Raw genomic sequence first — 20077 nt, 5'->3', positions numbered from 1 at the left:
GCCTGATCCAGCAAAGCCCTTGGCCACAGCAACTCCTCAGGCTTTAGTGGCTAGGAGGTGTCCACATAGCTTGGTCAGAAACCCTCTCAACTCTTCTGCATCTCACCTTCTTGCCCTGGAGCGGACGCAGCAGAATCACCTTATTTTGCAGGGCCAGTTAAAAGAAGCAAAATAGAAGAACAGCAGAGCCCAAATGACAGATGGTGAAAAATGTTACTGTTCAATTGTTGCTGATTTTGGACCACTTCGAGGACAATAAGGAGAAAAATGACAGGATAAATGCATAAGTCAGTTCTGGTGATTTTCTTCATTGCTCTCTGGCAGAGACAAGAGAGCAGGCTGTATGAATGGTTCTGTACCAACAACAGTGTACCAACAGAGCACTGAGAAGTTTGGATATTGCATATGCAGAAAGATTGACAATTGCAAATTACTTATTTTTGGTACTGCTTATGTCTAACAGTTTTTAAAACATTTGAAGCAGAAGGGGAGGGGAAAAGAAAAGAAAATGCCTACAAAAAGAAGTTGGCAAGATCAGTTGCAGACTTGCTTGCTATGAAAGGCGATTGTTTTATTTGTTGCTCGCATGTGTTTTCTTTCTACTCCTTCTCAGTGCTCAAAACCACTGCCAGTTCACCACAAACAACAGAAGCCCTTCTGTGCAAACAGAAAGAAGCCTCTGCTCCCTAAGCCCAGGAAGAAGGTGGATTCCAAACCTTCCACAGAGTTTCAAAAGTAATCTAAGACAAACATACCTGGGGACAGGTGGGAGCCTGAGTAGTCAGAAGGCACAGAAATAGAACCAAGCATGCTTTGGAAGACTATACACATAAGCTACAACATTTGCTAAAGTAAAAATAATTAAAAGATTATTCTAACAGGACTTCTCTTTCTGATGTGTTAGTACAGCATGCTCTCTCTTTTTGGGTAGCTAGTGAGCAGAAAGGAAACCATGTTTTTTTTCCAGTGTGCCTCACCTCCCTGATGCTATCTCCATGTGAACATTTCCCTTCCAAGTTCAATCGTTTTTTTGCCTCAAACTTTTTGAGAACTGTTCAGAATTTGATTCTTTAAAAATGAATCATTTAAGATGCAGAAGATGAGAAGCAAACAACGCAGAAAGCAAGGGAGGGAAGAAGCGAGGGAAAAGCCCTGGGTCTGCCTCTCTACAGGATTTGTTTTGATACAGTATCCCCGTTGCATGAATTTTCCATATGCTTTTGTCAGATCCCCTACGTAAAGCCACAGAGCTGCCCAAAGCTCATTTTTTACTGCGTGCTTACGTGGCAGGCCAACCTCTGCTCAGTCAGTCTCCCTCAAAGCCAGGATCTGTAACCCAGAAAGATATACATGCAAAGTTGAGGCTTTTGGCCTTTTGGCCAAAGGATCAACACAAGCGAGTCAGCAAAGCAAGCCACAATATTCTGGTACCAAGAACTGTGCTTTCACAAGAAAGAATAAAGCATTACCAACAACATAAGAGTAACTGTTCTGCATACACATATGAAGCAAATATCACAATGAGAATGCACATTTAAATGAGCAGATGCTAAATAATCCAGAACATCTCTAGCTTTTGTACACGCTTGACTTTCTTTGGTGCTAAAGAGAAACCAAACACTAACAACAGCTTACCTACACACACACACACACACACACACACACACACACACACAGAGTCTTTTCCCTTATCTGATTAGGAAACCCCATCACCCCATAGCTAACTGAAACTATCAGTCCCACAGATGTCGTGCCTAAGGACTGGTGTGGAAGACAGGTGCATCTCCTGCACATTTCGACCTCACATCCTCAGTCTTCACCATTCAAAAGGCTCCTTTTGTTCCCCGAGCACCACATTCTGTTTATACAGAACTGCATATTTAAATGCAGCATGCAGGCTAATCGAGACATTCAAGTCACTGAATGCAGATCTGTTAATCAAAACTGATTGCTAGCTTTCCTTCCATTTACTGAGGGTTCTTCTGTAAGACATCATCATAGCTACTGTCACCAAAAGTGCATCCAGAGCTTCATGGATTAAAAGCTGATCAGTTATCTTACTGGCTTAAGAGAAGAGTTGTGTGTCAGCATTTGCTAGCAAAGCAACATTCACATTAACTTGCAGGTAGTACGTACGTAACTGTGCACAAACATTAACCCCTCCTGGTAGCTCCAAAGCAGACTTCTCTGCCCTTTTTCCAAGCATTGGTAAATTTTAAAGCATTTCAAAGTTCTGCATGCCCTCACAGAATTAAGTGGTTAACCAGAAACTTTCAAGCTCAGGAAAACACTGACCACTACATGATTGTTGAGCCATTTTCTCCTGCCAAAAAGACATTAACTTTCAGACTCCTCCCTGCTCCTAAGGATTTTTAAATAGCTTTTTATAATTACCATATCCAGCTACAGAAGCCCAACATCACTGAGCTCAGACTATCCCAGCCCAACTGAAAACAGGAAATTTGCAAGCTGCATGCATAAGCTTTTAACATGTGGCCACAGACAGCATACTAAGGTTCTCTAGAAAATACCCAAACAGATTCAATACCTCTCTTGCCCTTGACGTTACAAATATACATGGAAGAAGCAGCTGTGAGGGGCACACCAGCCTGCTCACCACATGCTCCCCTTTCACTGAAGTTCTTTTGACAGTTCAAGGCAGCAAATTGGAGCTATCTAGTGTGCAAACCTGGGCAGCGCTTTACTGAAGCTCAGAGGCTGCTCATTCAGAAGGAAAGCTGCTCAAGTGTGGGCCTTCAACTGAATGGAGAATCGAGAACTTTTACAGATGGAAGAAAAGCACACAAAAAAAGAATCACTGTGCAGATCAGGAAAGTGTTTCAATATTCATGCACCTTTTGCACTCCTAGCAGTTCTAGGTGTGTTGATAGACATTCCAGAAATATAATCATCCACACGGCCACTCTTTTATTTTGAGGAGACTGCAGAACTACCTCTTAAAATAATAGGGTCCATTTTGGGATATACTGATAACCCATTACTTGGCAACGCTTTCTGAGCATGTTACAGGCAGATATCACATGCTGCAAACCTCTGAGCCTTGGCTCTTAATACACCATGTTTCTCTATAGAGAACTCCTTGTTCTGCTTTCTCACTGCACTGTGAGATGTTGTTCCTGAGGCACACACTTGGTTAACTGAAAGAATTTAGTAATTTTAAAGCCTCCTCACATGAACTCAGGGTCATCTCCTCTTAAGCATCATTCTATCTACAACTCTGGTCAGTGAGAAAACCAGAATGCGCAAGATGCCCGCAATATCAAAAGGTCTATAAAGTTTAAGAATAGGAAGAAAAGTAAGGAAGGAATGAAAAGACAGTGTGGTTTTTAAAGCTTTAAACTTGATTGCTAGGAGGCCATATGCAACAAAACAGTATCTGTAGACAGTGAGAATTTGTTATGGAGAAAAAGAGAAGGAAAAAAACAACTCACTTAAGAGTTGTTAAGTCAAAAAAGCTGAACAGGTAGTCTTAAAGAATTTTCTATTCACTTATTTTTGAAGAAGCATGGTAGAAGGCAGCCATACACTGAAAGAACATTAAAAATCAAAACCTCTTTTGTGCTGTGGCCATATCCTGCCTGTGAAAGCCTCCCAGGAGCCCTCACTGGGACATGCCTAGCTCTGCCTGGGGTGCCCACCCACTCACTTGGGCAGACAGCATCCTTCAGGCAAAGGCCCCCAGAGGGAGATTCCTTCTCCAGCCCACAGTTTGAGAGTTTGCCTGGGGAGCCTTCCTGCATATGTTAATAGCGTACTGAAGCCACCGAATGCTTCAGAAAAGGAGAAGCCTGCTTAAAGAGCTTGAAAGAGAGAAGACGGACCATTTGGGCAGGAAGCAGGTGTGTATGCAGCAGCCAACAACAAACAGGCTTGCTCTTGCTATCCTTGGGGTTTCTTGCCTGTGTAGAAAGCTCTTTAAATGCTGTCATCTTGGTACAGAACTGTGCTGAAGAAGCTCTTAGGACAGAAGTTACATCACTGTTGGCACATTATATTCCAAATTTACCAGAAAAAAATAAAAAAATCCACAAAGAAACACTATTTTCAAACATACTGATGAACAATTATCTGGACTTATTAAACCATTTTAAAGTGGATGATTTCACGTACACAGAAATATACTGTCTTTTATTTTTATTTTCTTCAAAGGAAAAACAACATAAGAAAACTGAAATGTTCCATGAATCAGTGCCACGAAAAAGAATACATTGACAAATGTGTGCAAGACAAATTCACTGTGTACACTGCACAAAGATTTATTGGAAAATTATTAAGTCAGCCCTTTAATAAAGTTCTGTATTTTCACAGTTCCAAATCTGCCTCACAAAAGCATTGTCCTTACACTGAAGGAGGCAATTCTCTTTTAAGATTCGATGCATTAAACTATCACAACATGCATACTTAGCTCTGCCGCTTGACAACTGAGAATTACAGGAACATTTTGACATAGGATGTATTTTACTAATAAAAATTGCAGAGTAAAAATATTTTAAACACAATTATTACATACACACCACTGTGTTTCCTTGATAGAACCAGGACAGAAACACAAACACTTCTTGCTGTATGAAATCCTGAAGCAAGGAGTAAAAACTGTACATCTGCTCCTCTGAGATGGGCTCCTCTTCAAAAGGCACAACTGCTAGAGATTCCACAGAGGTAATGGAATAGCAAAACCATCAGATAAACTATATTTTACGTGCCATTTCTAAACATTCCTTCCTTTTTCCTGGCTCGGTATCACAACTGCATCACAATCTTTAGAGTAAGAGCAAGCATTTGATCTTCCATCTGATTTAGCAGCACTCAGTAGTTGAAAACAATATAGCTCAGCATTAACTTCTACTTCCTAGCCCCCAAAATTAGGTCAAAAAAAAAATCAGAGGAAATCATGTGGCATGCTCTGGATATTCCATGACTACCACTGCTTGGCAGGGCTCGAGCCACATATTTCATAGGTAACTAGGAACACATACACAGTTGTTTTGTAGCTACGTTAGACCACAGGATCCTGCTCAACTACCACTTTTTCCTTTCCGCACCTCTTTCCAAACTCTGTGCAGTTTTGGCCCAACAGAAGGATTCACAAAGGGGGCTGAGCACAAGTTTATCTTTTAAACACATAGGAATTTGGGGGAAAACGGTTCACAGGGCGTTTTAACGCATGGGTTCACGGTCCTCCTTATCACACATTCTCTGCTCACTGCTTCAGCTGTCAACCAAAGATGTTAAGTGCAGTTTATTACACTAACCAGATGCAATTATGAAGTATAGACAAAATCTGAAGTCAAAGATTAAAGCTACACACACACTGTCTTTCTCAGCTTCAGTCTTCCACTGTTCACACCTGCAGGTCATTACAAAGCCATTTCTTTTTCAGTCACCAGAGGTCATAAGGGAATGCTATGTCAGCACATTCTCTGAGCCATCTCATTCTGGGAGAAACTTTACAGACATTTTATAAGTTATTGTACAAAAACAAACAGTCCCACCCAGCCCTACTAAACAAGAGCTTCCCCACTCCCTCCACAAATGCATCACTGAAGGCTCCAAGCATCTGCTATACTTTTTTTTTACCCCCCTTCCTCCTTCTTAATGTAAATATTCTGAGTTATGGTACCCTTAACAAGTGAAGGGAAAGACTGCACCTTGCACAACTTGGAAATGTAAAGCCCAGCTGATTCATCTCCTTTAAGAAAGGAAAGCCTTACTTTTCCAAATGAGCAGAGAGCCTCAATTTCCCTCCTCATAATCTCAAAAGCCATTACTGAGCTAAAATTCTTGCTGCAGAAGGCCGACATACCAAAGAACGAGCAAGTCTAGGAAGCACATACTTGTATAACTAGCTCCTCGAAAATGCACAGCTCTGGAAAGTCTCATTTATGTTTCCTGGCATAAATATTTAGAGCAGTTTGCAATGTGAAATCAAATTGTCTGATCACAAGAAATTCAAGCGACATGCCTTCTGCACCAAAAGGGAACAATTTCAGGATTCAAACACAAACACAGCGGAAGCCCAAAACCAGAGGACTACCCTTTTCAAGTCAGACTGCAAGGAGACTGTTCTGATGGTAACAAATGACTGTGGCTAGAACAAGAGTTTTCACCCCTTCAGCAACTGAGCAAAGCGTTCTGTCAGACAGATGCTACTCCCCACCACCAGCCCTGCGTGCAGGCAGCAGAGGGAGGCCCAGCACACCTCCTCTCCTTCCTGCCAAGGAGGGGGAATGCATCCCAGAGCCCAGGGGTGCTTGCCTAGAGCAGCAAGCAAGCACTTCCCATACTATTCTTTCCAAGCACCGTGAAGTAGGATCAAGATACAGATGGAAGGAAACGGCTGCATATTCCTTTGTTACTTCTTACAGACAATTCATTGCAACTGTGTATTTTTAAGTGCTTACAATGTACTCAGAAAGCTTATTTTGCTAGATATAAAAGGAAATGTGGAATAAAGACTGACGTATAGAAGTTTTGAAAATACAGATGCAAGTGAAAACTTATGAAGTTTTAGAGAAAAAATGTGAGACCCTAAGCCTGTCTGTCCTCTTTTGTAACAGATAATTCAGAGCATCAGTGACCATAAAACTGTGAGGAGGCTCTGATAAATAAGCTCTTCTGGCCTACCCAGATTTTGTTATCTACCTGCTATTTTCTAAAGGTGACATCCTGAAAATAGCCATTACATTGTTGTTTGTGTGGGCAAGTTCACTGCCCACACAGGACATTAAAGCAGCTATGCTACATACACATCCACTGCAAACCAACATCCAGACTAAGCTGCGAGGATGATACAGCTTGGCAAAATTTTATTTATTTAAAGTTCTATTCTTGTAAATGCTCACAAGAAAATGTCTCTCACAAAACGTTTCAGAGTCCAAAAAACTGACTCAGTTTCACCCCAAAGCCAAATGCCTGCTTTAATACAAATATTTGAAAGAACTGTGGAAATCTTACTTTTTGTTTCTCTTTGCACAGCTACAATTACATCTTTTTTTTCCCCCAAACCTAAACACACTGGAGCTCGTGCTTCAGCAAATGCCCAGTCCTGTAGCATTTCATATGCTTTACTCAATTAACAATCAGCAACATAGTGGATGCAAAATTAAGACAATTACCTATCAGCATTGTTTCACTTCACTTTTATTCCTCAAATCTACCTTGCTGATAAGGTATATTCAAGCCCCATTCTGTGGCCGCTTTTTAGTTTGTATGAATTATTTTTTTAACCTTTATTTTACTCTTCAATAATTTCTTCAAGCTTCATCATGATTCGAACTGCAATGATAAAGATGTCCAGTCCACACAAAACAAACAATTTGTTCTTTTCTACCATCAAAAGAACAGAATTAAGCTGTTTCCTCCACTTTTTTTTCCTTTAAATCAACAGTCATCCTTGCAGATGTGCCTCTGCAATCCTTTTACCTGGAACACCATTTCTTTATCCCTCTTTCTAATGTTATTTTTCTCCCTCTGAAAGCACCTATTTTTGCTACTGTCTGCATCCAGCAGGCTCGCTCTGCATTATTCCTTTTTTCTAATATTTAGCATGTGCTACACAACAATCTATATACAGAAATAATCAGGGTTGACAGTTACAACTACATTTAAATGTGCTTGTGTTCTGATGGTTTACTTCAACTTTAGTCATACTTTGTCCATTTTACATGACAGTTGAATGTCAAGTTTTAGGAACAGGTATTTTTTCTTGTTAGTATTTTCTTGTGTTTTTCATTAATGTGTAACTAGGAAAAATTCAGTTCCCTCTTGGTTTACCAGTATACTAGAATTCTTAGTCAATCCTTTAAGAACTTCCATTGCTTCTCAGTTTTGAGATTTGCCAGAAGGAGGCGGCTTTGCGGGGAAAAGCAAACAGCCCAGATGTAAGGAACAGATCTAATGCTATCCTGATAAAAATATATACTCATCTTTGGGCAATTTCAGACTCTCAAAAAGCCTGCTTATACATGGCAAATACATGTTTCCAGCATAGTTTCACAATGAGTTCAAGTTGCAATTCAACACACTGAAAGAAATAAAGTTAGAAAAAAAAAAAAAAAAAAAATCAGTAATTGTACCTGCTCTGCTTCAGGCACTTTTTTTCCCCTCTCCATTCCCCACTCTTAGACCAGCACAAACACTTGTAAGCCCAAGCAACATGGAACAAGGAGGGTTTTAGCTATGCTTGCCTTTGTGCTTTCTCTCCCTAGACACAACCCTGCAGGGTGTGTGGGACCAGGGGGGGCTGATCCAGCCTAAAAATTGCTTCCTGCCCTCGGTCTTAGCAGAACTAAAACAACCTCAGTACCACTTGGGAAGCTGTGACCTTAATGACGTTCCTCTCTAAAGGCTCTCCCTGCACCCAGGGGCTTTCTCAGGGACATTATGCCAAGCACATGAAGTAGGCTACTACAGAAAATGGTATAAACATTTTAAACCCATAAGCCTTATTCTCTCCAAAGGCCCTAGCGGCTCTTAACACCAGCACCAATAGTCAAAAAGCTCACTCAGAGGACAGGTTTCCTCCTCCATCCCCAGTTCTGTTCCATGAGGGCACAGCCTACATGCTGAATGCCTGCCCTTGCCTCACAGGGTCCCGGCACCGCACTGACTCACATGGGAAGCACTGTGGTTAGATATGATGGAATTTCTTGGGGATTTCCTACTGTTTTCTTTTTTGTTCTTTTTTTTGTCCTTTTTTCCCCACTGTTTAGGCACTGAGTGCCTGCCTTACAATACTAACCACCTTATCCTCTAGGCCCTTAGCAACTGATGCGGTATCTCCAATTTACAGGCAGGAAACAGCGAATAAAAGATGCACCAAAAGAGTTGGCTAATCTTGGGTCTTCAACTTGAGTCACCTAGGTCCCAATTGAATTAATTCATTTTTTAGGGTGTTCTGCAAGACCATGGCTACAATTCAAACATAAAACACAAACCACAGTTACAAAAACTAAGAATTTATGCCGTGGCACCTCAGCTTTGGCAAAACACAATACAATTAGCAGCTGGCTGCAGAAGCTTGGTTTAACAGAATCACTCAACCTCACACAAGAAGCTTGGAGGCAGAGGCAAGAACAAAATGCAGCTCTCTTAAGGCAGTGCAGTCTTATCCATCCCGCCAGCTTTTCCTCTGTTGCAATCCACTCTCAGCAGACATTTGACCATCGCCTGTGGCCACTGACAGAAGGGGCCCAGCCGTCCTGAGCAGTGAACAGCATCGGACCCTGTCAAAAATGCTTACACAATCAGTTTTGGGGATGTATACCAGGTAAAAGATGGCAAACTATAGCTTTTAATTCAGACTTTCTTACACTGCAGAATATCTTAGTTTCTCAAACATAAAAATATATAGTATTCATATTACAATGGACTTTAACGGCTGCAGCCAAGAAGCTCTGTTATTAACATGCAAGCTCACATTCACACTTCAAATACATAAAACAAAACCAAAAACAACAGAGAGAGAAATTCCATCATTCCACATCCAGGCTGAGAAATACAAGGCACAGAGAGACTGCTTCCATGGTCTACAGGAGATACAGACTACGCATTGCATTGCAGGCAGGCCTGGCCAGCCAGCTGATACCTACAGGACCAAGTGATCCTTCCATCTTTATGAGGGAGATTTTAGTTTGAAGTGAAATTATTAGAAACAATAATACACGAAAGCAACACTTGCTGCCAAATTGATGCATATCTCTAACAGAATCACCAAGACAAAGCTCTGACTTCTTGTTCTACCTGTGTCACACACGCTCTCGAAATTTCAGCAAGATACGTATTTGAACTGCCCTATCACGGTGCATTATTTTTATATCAGAAACAGTACTATGAGCTGAAAGTCAAGTGTTACACCTGCAAATTTCTCTTACATAGACCAAGCACAAGTTACAGATGTGAATCCCATAAAAAACTGCTTTTTTCCCTTTTTTTTTTTTGAAATGCAAATCATGAGTTACAGCACAGCACAACGATCGATTCCCAAGTCTTACAGACTACATGACTAAGCACTAATGCAAAATATTAACCCATCAGCTTCTAATGTCAACAGGCTTATTTCAATATTGAAAGCACATTGTAATTTTCAACCAACTCTAAAAGCCTTTGCTAAATTACTCTTCAGACATCACAGACATCTCACTCTCCTGGAAATCAGACATAGAACGTAACTGCCTTCCCAGCAACTTTAGGCACACTTTTCAGATTACAACAAAGCTATCAAGCTATTGAACAAAACAGCTTGTATTATACTTGCACTTCCTTAACAAACACAAAGTGTTAAAGAGATTTAGACACAGTTCTTGAGGTTTATGGGCCCATCCACCATTTGTTTCAAATGGAAAAATTCGACTGAGAAGGAAAAACAGAAACAGCAGAATTCGTATTTAAAAAAAAAAAAAAAAGAGAAAAAAAAAGCTTATCTAGGAAAAAGAACGAGTTCAAAATATTTGCAACAATTACATATCAGTGCATCACAGTTCTGCTAAACAGAGTACAAAGAATAAATAACTTCTCAGTTTAATCTCTGCAATTGGGTACACCAAAGCAAACAAAAACATGAGCTGTTTTTCCTCCTATATCTCACAACCATCTGACAACAAACCCAGCTCACTCTGTACTGTTAAAAGCATGATTCTCTAATGTAGCTGTACCTCCGGGAATACATTTCTGCTTCTGTGAAATGTTTGCTACATCCATGTATCCGTTGGTCATGTAAACATACAGTGTGACTGCACGCAAAGCAGTCTACCAGCTGCCTAAAACATGACACAACAAAAAAGGTTAATTCTAAGAAAGACAATGCTCTGGATGTCTTGTAAGCAGTAAAGACTGCAATGATCCCACTGTTTCCAGCCCATCTCCTGAGCAAGACGGATGTTTTCCTCTTTGACAGCACACTCATTTTCTGGAGGATGACAACACTTTCGTTAGCAACGCGATATATGGCTGAAACATCCATCCAAGGGGCTGAGACAACATCAGGAATGTCTGCTTATGAAATCCATTCTGGTTGCGTGGCTGATAGGTAACTCAGATATCTGGTTAGCGTTTTGGTTTTGTTCCCCCCCCCCTTCTTCATCTTAAGTCTGATACCACACATGATTCCTCACCAAAGCAGTCCCCTGCTGATGCTAATGCTTTTAAACCTAAGGACCTATTTGCATTGAGAAGCAGGGAAGACTGACGTGACAAAACAAAATAACAAAACAAGCACAGCATAGCTGATGCCTCACTGACATAAGGCATCAGATATAACATGCTCGTTCAGCTGCAGTCAAGCATTAAAACCATGTCACTAGCACATAATCATGAAAACAAACGGCTGACTTATTCTGTTGGTTTTATACACATATATACAGATAAATTAATTTTAATTGCAAAATAATGCTTCCCATATCCTGCCCTTTTGACACAGGTTCTTTCCTGCTGTGAAAATCAGGTTAGTATGGCACTATATATTGACTCATCTATAAACAGAAGGTGGAAACCGAGACAGAGGAAGAGGGTACAGGACCTCATTACCCTCCAAAATGAAAATCAAACACAATAAATAAGTAAGCAAATCCAATCTTTACAGAGGCCATCCATGCTATTAAAAGCATACAAAATAAGTAAAATAAAGCCATGTCAAAAAAAGAAGAGCTTTCAGGTTTCTTGCCAAAACCTTGAATTTAGCTCGATACATTAAACAATGCAATTTCATTTTCCTCAGACAAAAACATTACTTACAGTAAACAAAGGCAACATTAGAACCTTCAGAACTTATTTCTATGCTGCAGAAACCCACAAATTAACTTTTTTTTTTGGGGGGGGAGTAGGGGATGGAGGGGGGAGAGGAGGAGGAGGTGAAGTTATGTGTTTGGTTGCTTTGGTTTTCTTTTGCTTCAGAATTTGTATACATATTTTAGGTTCTTGGACTCGGTTGTTTATTCTTCAGGCTTACTTGGAAAGCAAGTGCAAACTCAGCAACTCATCCAACGCACAACAGAGCAGCCAAGGGTTGTTAGACAGCGCTCTCTCAGAAAAGTTAAACATTGATGAATCCCAGACAAGCCCAGGTAAAGCCACCGGCCATTCAATCACTATGGGGCAACCAGAGGGGTTGAGACAAGGAAGGTGGAAGCCAGGTGGGGGCATGGGGCATTCTTAGCACATAGTGCAGGAGGTAATAATTAAGTTTAGACAATGTAAACATGCCTTTTATCCTCAGAACAAAAGCCACTTAATATTGCATCTTTATTTCATCTTAGATCACAGCCACACATTCTTCTTACAGATCTTGTTATTATCTGTACCAGTAGCCATAAATTAAAACACCACAGCCATAGAACACGTTCATTTGGTTGGTTGATTGTTTTTATTTTTCATGGTTAAAGCTCTCAATTTGAGGCTGGTCCAACCTCCCATACACAAAAATAAGCTGTGGGAAAACAAAAATACAGAATCTTTCAGCCTCTTCCAATTCCATCAAAACCTGATGTTTTCAGCAAGCATCTTCTGATACATTCCCAGAAACAAGTAAAATAAACTGAAATCCAGCTTTCCTCATTATCTATACTAAAAGTGGAAATAGGGCATAACTAATGAGAAGTAAACTGATTTTTCAAATCACTTCACCTCTAATAACCCATTTAGTAGCACTATATGCTCACAACATGGTGAGGTTCGCAGAATCTGGGTAGCTTCAACAACCATTTCTATCTGTTAATGAAAGGTTTCGTTGTCCTTTCAAATTATGGGCTCATTCTCTACCTGTATTTCTTCTCCCAACATTTAATCCACCTTGATTTATTTGAAACCTCCATTTGTTACAGAGAAATATAAATTGATGAAAACTTCTATAATAGGGGCAATAAAAGCTAAGTGACTGGGGAAGTTACAGAAGGAAAAAAAAAAAGCAATTATTTTCTTACACAATTAAGAATTTAATTTGATTATTTAAGCATTTACTGAAGTGAACACAAAGCTAGAAAACTTCACATCAGACTCAACTCCTTTTAGTTTGAAGCAATACAAGAGTAGATAACACTAAAAACCGATCACCTTTCTACTTGATTGGAAAACATAACAGCAGCTGTATCAGCAAGCTGTTAAGCAGCAGTATTAAAAACTGAGACCTAATTTATTGCTCAGAAGGGGAAGCAGCATCACCAAACATCAGCCATTGCTGAGCTGCCCACTGTTGCTTTTCCTTTCACAGGGTCTGTGATGGAAGTTGATCCATCATGCTGAACAACACTACTCAGCACTTCCTGAATGAAGACACTGCTAAAATGTCTTCTACAGCAGATCTGCCACGTGGTAGCAGTGACACAGGTCACAAATGCAATGCCTTTGGTACAGCTGCATACACTGGTGCTTAAAAGCCTCTCAACTGTACACTAAGTGAAACATATGCTTACATTTGTTGGGTGTTGCTGTTAAAAAAAAAAAAAAAAAAAAAAAACCACCCATCAAAACAAAACGTAGCACAGAAACAAATGCTGTTCCTGCCTCTGAATCTTCATGTTGCTATTTGTGGTTTGTCACTGCTTTTATTTTCTAAAGGGATGTTTCCCTAATGCAGCTGTGAAGCTCACCTTACAAGGGCTGATCACAGCCACACGTGAGGGTGCAGGTGGAAGCGTGTCTCCTGACTGCTGCTGATCAGAGCAGCAGTGGAAGAGTGCTTTCTTTCTGAACACACGTCTGCTCTTCAACTAACCTGTATTTTTCCCCCTTATTTAATTTCTCCAGGGCCACTTTGACCAAGACAGCAACAAACAATCGCAGGATCAGATTGCTGGTGTTCATCTGCCACCCCTGGCTCTGCGCAGTGTGCTGGGATACTATTCAAGGAGATGCCCAGTTTATGGGGAGGTCACTCACACTCCTGCTCCTCTCTGAGCTCAGCTGTGTGTAAGGGAGTGCAGCAAGGAGACCAAGGTCAAACCCAGAGATTCCTGAGGCAGCACAGTGACAGAGGTGATAAATAGTGCGGGGGCACGCCTGGGAGAAAAGCCCCCAACAGCAAGGCACGCTGATTGCTATCAAGAAAAACAACCCCTGGCTGACAGCTCTCACACTGCCCCTACATTACACACTCAATTCCCATCTCCTGGTATATTTCAATTGTAAATTCTTTAGTAAGGAAACAACGCGTTTTCCAAGCTCAAGCTGGCTACTGCTTTAAGCAGAACGAGAGTGCTGTCATGCACACTGCAAGAATAAGAACAGATTCTGCTTATTTCTCTCAAAACTTGAGAAGCCTCCTGGGTTACTCCTAGAATTGCTGGCAAACAGTGCTTGGATCAAAGCAACCTCCTTAAGCACATATTCCTTCAACCTCCCATAGCTGGAAGCACACCCAAGCTCCCCAAAAAGCCCTTTTCCCTTAGCTGACAGCAACATACCTCTGAGATTTCTGGGATGTATCTGCTTCGTCCGAGGCATTTTCCTCTAATCTCATACACTGCTTTCTCCTCCCAGAAATGAAAAGTACAGCAAGCAGAGAGGTGGCAGCTCCATAAACTTGTCAGAGGGGTCACTTAATCCATATGCTAATAGAAAAAAAAAAAAAAAAGTTAAGAGATGTGTGAATTAATACGGAAAAAAAAAAAGAAAAAAGAAATCTACCTGCCTAAATCAGCTATGGAAAAGAGTGAGGAGCACAAAATATTTCTGTATCTATCCTTTTATGGAATGGTGTGTTCAAATACGATAAGGAAATTAAAAAAGGGGGACACTGTTTTAGGGATTTCTCAGGAGGAATGAGAAAAACAAGATCCTTTATTTTCCACATTCATCAGCTGTTACCTAGCCTGAAAACGGCTTCCAACAACTTGTGTCCCACGCAAATAAATCCAGAAAACTAAACTAAACTTGACATCGGGCTTCAAGATAAGGGATGCTCATCTGCAGGGGGAAAAGCAGAACCAGCACACACAGGGAAACCCACAGTTCTGGAGTGCAGGTCTGGAGGAACTCCCAGGGAAGAATTATGCTTGCAGCAGGGAACAGAACACTCACAGCCCTTTCTCCCTTTTCTAACGTTCTGCTGCTATACTTCCAGCATGCTTCATTACCTGAAATCCCTTACAGACCTATGGCAAAGCACTTACAGAACTTATAGAGAGTATAAGTGGAGCTGTTGCACTGTTCCAGCTCAACTGAACAAAACGCCACTTATTTTTATAGTCATGCTACCTCGAGTTGAGACATCTTCTTAGTTAGCAGCAGGAAGAATTTACTTGAATTTATATAAACTCCAACACAGCTCTTAATACAGGCACAATGACTACTGATAGGAGAGAGCGTGTAGGGTTTTCAGCATTTTCAACCCGGACAACAGACGCTTCGTTAAAAACCGAATTCAGAACCCCTTCAAGCACTCCACTCGCAGCCCCCAGCTCAGAGGAGCATTAATGTTTAACGCTGCTTTTGTCTGTGGCTGCAGCACGGACCCAACGAGAGGCAGGCACGGACACAAAGGGAGCAACAAGAGGGATCTGCGGGATCGGGGACGGAATACCGAGCGGGGGGCTGCTTTGTGCGAAGGACGGGGGAGGTGGCGGTAGGGAATGGGGGGGGCGGGAGGGGGGGGGCCGGGCGGCACCGCGCGGGGACAGAGGAGAGAGGGAGGGGAGAGGAGGGGGGAGGGGGGGGGAAAAAAAAACATGAATGAATGCGGAGGGCGGAGCCTGGGAAAACCCCTCCGCAACGCCGCGCCGAACAGCGAACAAAGCGCTGCGCGTGTACGCGTCGGGGGGGGGGGAAAGGGGGGGGGGGGTAAAGAGGGGGACGGACCCCAGCGGGCCCGCAGGGGCATGGGGCGAGGGGAGGGGAACACAAGGGAAAAGAAAAAATAAGAAAAAATAAGAACGAGATATTGAAAGAAAAAAAATGAAATTTAAGAAATTAAAATCAGGTCTAGAGAAGCACTCGGTCCCTACGGATAGAAAGGAAAAGCGCCCGCCTCCCCCCGGCTCCGGGGCAGCACCCCCCTCCTATCCCCGGACCCACTACAAACCTGGCGGAGGTGCCGTGGCGGCGGCGGCGGCCGATGGCGGCGCGCGGGGGGGCGGGCGGGCGGCAGCCTCCTTCCCCTGACAGCCTCCAACACAAACATGACCCAGCACCGCCACCGCCGCTTCGCGCGGCCCCGGCCCTCCTCTCCTCTTCTCCCCCCCCCCCCGCGCCGTCCCCCCCCCACCCCGCCGCTCCCGGGCCGGCCCAGGCTCCGCCCCCCCCGGCGCCGAGGGGCGGGGCGTGGCCGGGGGCGGGGCGGGAGGCCCCCGCCGGGCTCCCCTCGGGGAGAGCCGCGCCGTGACCGGGGCAGGGCGGGGAGGTGGGGCCGAGCGGGAGGGAGGGGGCGGGGGGGTGTTTTACCGTCCCTCACTTTCTATTGCAGGAAGCCGGGCCGGAGCAGTGACGTCACCGGGTCTCCCGGCCACGCCCCCACGCCCCGCCGCCGGCCCGAGCGGGAGGGGGTGGGGGAGGGGTCACCGAGGGGGTTTCCGTACCGCCCGGCGGGCCGTGCCCGCGCTCCCTCTCCCTCAGCCCCGCTCCGCTGCCGCCGGGCTCCGTGCGCGTCGCACTCCCCCCTGCCGCCGCCCGGCCCCCGGGGCACCGGCACGGCCACGCACACGCAGCGCCGCGGCTTGACGCGGAGATCCCGGAGGTTCCTCCCTCTCTTCCTTCCTTCTTCCCTCCCTCCGTCCGTCCCTCCCCGCCCGGGCTTCCCCGCGGCCCCGCCGGGGGAACTCACCGCCGCGCCGCGCATCCTGCGGCCGGGAACTTTTCATGCCGGGCGGCAGCCGGCGGCGGCAGCGAGCCCCTCCGCCGCTGGAAGTGGGCGGGGGAGGAAATACGAGGAGGAGGCGCGTCGAGCTCGCCGTCGCGGCGCCCCTTTTTTGGCCCGGGCCGCGGGGAGGTGGGAGGGGGCCGGGGGCTGCGCTGCGCCCATCAGCTGTGCGGGGCGGGCAGCTCGTGCTGGGAGGGGCTCCGGGCGTGTTTGGGGGGTGGGGGAGGAGGGAGAGATCCTCGGGGGTCTGCCCTGGGATTTGTGCTTCGCCTGGGTTGGGGACCACCGTCTGCAGAGGTGTTGAGTTTTGCAGAGGTCCCTTTATCTAACGGCATTTAATCGCACGAGGCTTTTGTGAGCGAGACGGGAGAAAGCGAGTTTGGAAGGTGCGGAGCAGCGGGCTGCAGAGCTGCGTGCAGGCGTGAGACCGGCCCTCGGCCACAGCCTCGGCCATCTTCCCTCTTGAGCTCGCTTAATCCGTACCTTGAAAACACTCAGGGCTGACGAGGCGCCTCGGTGGGCTCCCCGCCTCCTGCCCAGGAGCAGCGTTCCTTCTGCAGAAGACAAAAGCCCAGGGGGACAGCGCGCCTTTAAACCACCTGGAGGTGGTGTGCATCACCATTGCTAATGAGAGATTTATGGGAGGATCAGACCCTCAGGGAGCACCCCTAGGAGGAACGTTCCCCTGCTTCTCGTCAGACGAGATGAACTCCCCAGTAGGGGCTTTGTTCGTCTCCCTCTGGCTTTCAGATTTAGGGCTGCTGCTAAAGAACAGAGTTGCCACCAGGCTGATCATATTAACGTGAATATGATCCAGCAGGTGCTGTTAGCTTAAACTAGTCATCCAGATCTGACTGGTTGCTAACCTGAGATCGAGTGACCTCTGAAATTATCTCCAGACTTTGACTTGTCCCGTTCAGCTGTCCTATTGAATCTGTCCCACTGGCCTTTGCAGCACGCTGCATTCTTCCCTTCCTACCCTCTCCCTGAAAGCTTTAGGTTGTCGTCGCTTTGCCTTAATAAGGGAGGAAGCACCAAATGCTGCCCTTCCTCATACAGTGCCTGAGAACAGGGACATAGTGCAGCTGCTGCTGGTGGCGAAGGAAGTCCCCCAGCCACATTCTCTTTGTGAGGTCCCGAGTAAGTTCAAAGCAGTGCTCCCATCTGCAAGACGGAATGGTGGACAACAGCAACCCCACTGGAGCCAGCAGGAAAGTGTTCTGCTGAAAGAAGTCACCCAGCAATGTGAAAACCCAGTCCTCTCAGCACACCATCATGTACAGGAGAGTGATAGGTGCCCTTCCTCTGCAAACAAGTGCAAACTACTGTCCTACAACTTAGTGAGGTGGCAGAGAGGAGACAGGTCCTTGATAGGGGAGAGGAGACAAAGAGGACAATGGGGTGATAGTCCTGTGTGGGGCCAGGAGTTGAAGTCCACAATCTTTATGAGTCCCTTCCAACTTGGGCTGTTCTGTGATTCCATATCAGATGGTGCCAGCTGATACACATTTCAACATGCAAACAGCCATCTGGAAGGCAGTTTGGGTCAAAGAACACAATGCCAAGACAAGAGTCTGGCCCCATGAGGTTTGTTCCCACTATGAGCCGAAGAAGCAGCTGGAGAGGCTTCTCAGCCTGCACATCTCACACGGACAGGGGTAGGGGCCAAAGAGTGGGCTGCAGCTCATCTCCAGGGTGGCAGAAATTACAGTCCTGAGGGCAGCCCTGGGAAAGCTCCGAGAAGGCAGCCAGACAAGCTGCGTGTTCCCTGCCCGTGTCCTCTGGGCACACCAGACCGCTTCGTCCTTTTCTGTCTGTTTTTCCATCGTAGAAAGGAAGTGCATACCCACTCAGTACAGAACTTTGGGGAAAGTGCTATGTATGCTTGCTTGTAGGAGGCACAGACTAATATCCTCCAACCTGCAAATGAGGGATGTTTTTAAAAAAGTTTTCAGCAACATCTGAAATGCCACACTGATGTGCACATTGAGAATATCTTCCGTAGCAGAATTTAGACACTTTTAAGAGTTTCACCTACGAGATTCCTTTTAAATGACTCTGTGTGTATCCGAATGGGGGAGATTAAGACTTTTTTTCCTGCTAAAACACCGCTGCATTTTCAGGAGGACACCTATTTTTAAACATCCTCTAGATTTACACTTGAAACCCCTACGCTCAGAAACCGGTACTCTATAATGGCTCATAGGTATTTTATGTATAAGTATATACACACGCACACATTTGGCTCTCAGGAAACCATGATACATTAGGTACTCTTAAATAATTCATTGTTAAGCACCCCATGATAAATCTCTCATTGAACAGTGTGTGATTTTGCTGGAATTCTCGGTATATATTGAATGTGAAGCACTGTGGTAAATTTAACTGCGCTGAGCATCAAATGTAAAAATGTTATATTGTACATTACATCCTGGCACACAACAGAGAATCTTTATTATTAAGGCTTCGGGGAATTTTTTGAGGTAACTTCTGAAGTTCTGAAAAGGAAGGAGGGAAAAAAAAAGACCGTGCACCATTTCTCTGTAAAAGCTGAAATCTTCTCAGAGAAGGGAAATTCTGTAAGTAGTCTGTACTGAATTAACATAGAGGCTCTGTCAAGGAAATTGCTATCTAATAGCTTGTGCTCTGGGGCTCCTCATTCAGTGCCATTCAACTAGAAGGATCTTAGTTTACCTGGTGCCAGCTGCTGCTCAGAGCACTTCCAGGGCTCACCACACTTGCAGCAGGGCCAGAGAGTTAGGACAGCATCTGCTCCCACTTTCCTCCAGCAGTAGCTGTCACCCCATATACTTACACCTCTCCCTTGTCAGCAGCAGCCAGGTGCTCTGCTGGAGGCCGGCAGGGACCTGGCAGCGCCTGCTGCCCCAAGCACCAGCTGCTTAGGAACCTTCTGCATGGCACTGCCTTCTGTCTGTCCTCCCAGGGCATCCTGCAAACTGATTCACTTCTGATTCGGACAAACTGGCACTGTGTGCTGGAAAAATGCTTTACTGAGGAATTCCAGCCTTATTTTCTGCTTTTCCCAGGTACTGCAGCTGTATGCGGTGGCCACCAAGGAAAGTGTGAGTCTGTCCAGCTCCAGGTTAACAAAATGATATGGGGTACAATTTACCAACAGATTTTCAAACTCTATTGTGTATTACTAACCAGAAATTCAACTGGACATTCAGTGAGCTTCACAGTCGCTGATGCCACATCTAGTTAATTGTACCATGTTCATCATTAGTGTGGGAGTGCCTCAAACAAGTACCT

The 20077-nt window shown here is 44.6% G+C and overlaps 1 protein-coding gene across 2 annotated transcripts in view; it reads right to left on the bottom strand.

Annotated features, from left to right (window-relative positions):
• HIVEP1 (HIVEP zinc finger 1) overlaps nucleotides 1–16838 on the bottom strand; it is a 110086-nt gene extending 93248 nt beyond the window's left edge. Inside the window, exons 1-2 of one of the 2 annotated variants that reach the window (XM_042808867.1) lie at nucleotides 16769–16838; nucleotides 14415–14561 (exon numbers count right to left, since the gene is read on the bottom strand). In XM_042808867.1, coding sequence (XP_042664801.1) covers nucleotides 14415–14454 — 40 coding nt within the window. In that variant the 5' untranslated portion in view covers nucleotides 14455–14561; nucleotides 16769–16838. Of the gene's footprint in view, nucleotides 1–14414; nucleotides 14562–16030; nucleotides 16073–16768 lie in introns of those variants that run through there. The other variant, XM_042808866.1, reaches the window with a different exon arrangement.
• Nucleotides 16839–20077: the final 3239 nt, after the last annotated feature.

Source organism: Centrocercus urophasianus, unplaced genomic scaffold (assembly GCF_019232065.1).
Source record: "Centrocercus urophasianus isolate 14NV4802_14NV808 unplaced genomic scaffold, USGS_Curo_1.0 seq_11, whole genome shotgun sequence".
Taxonomy (NCBI): domain Eukaryota; kingdom Metazoa; phylum Chordata; class Aves; order Galliformes; family Phasianidae; genus Centrocercus; species Centrocercus urophasianus.
Note: the sequence above shows the minus strand (reverse complement) of the source record. Positions and strands in the feature narration are given on the sequence as shown.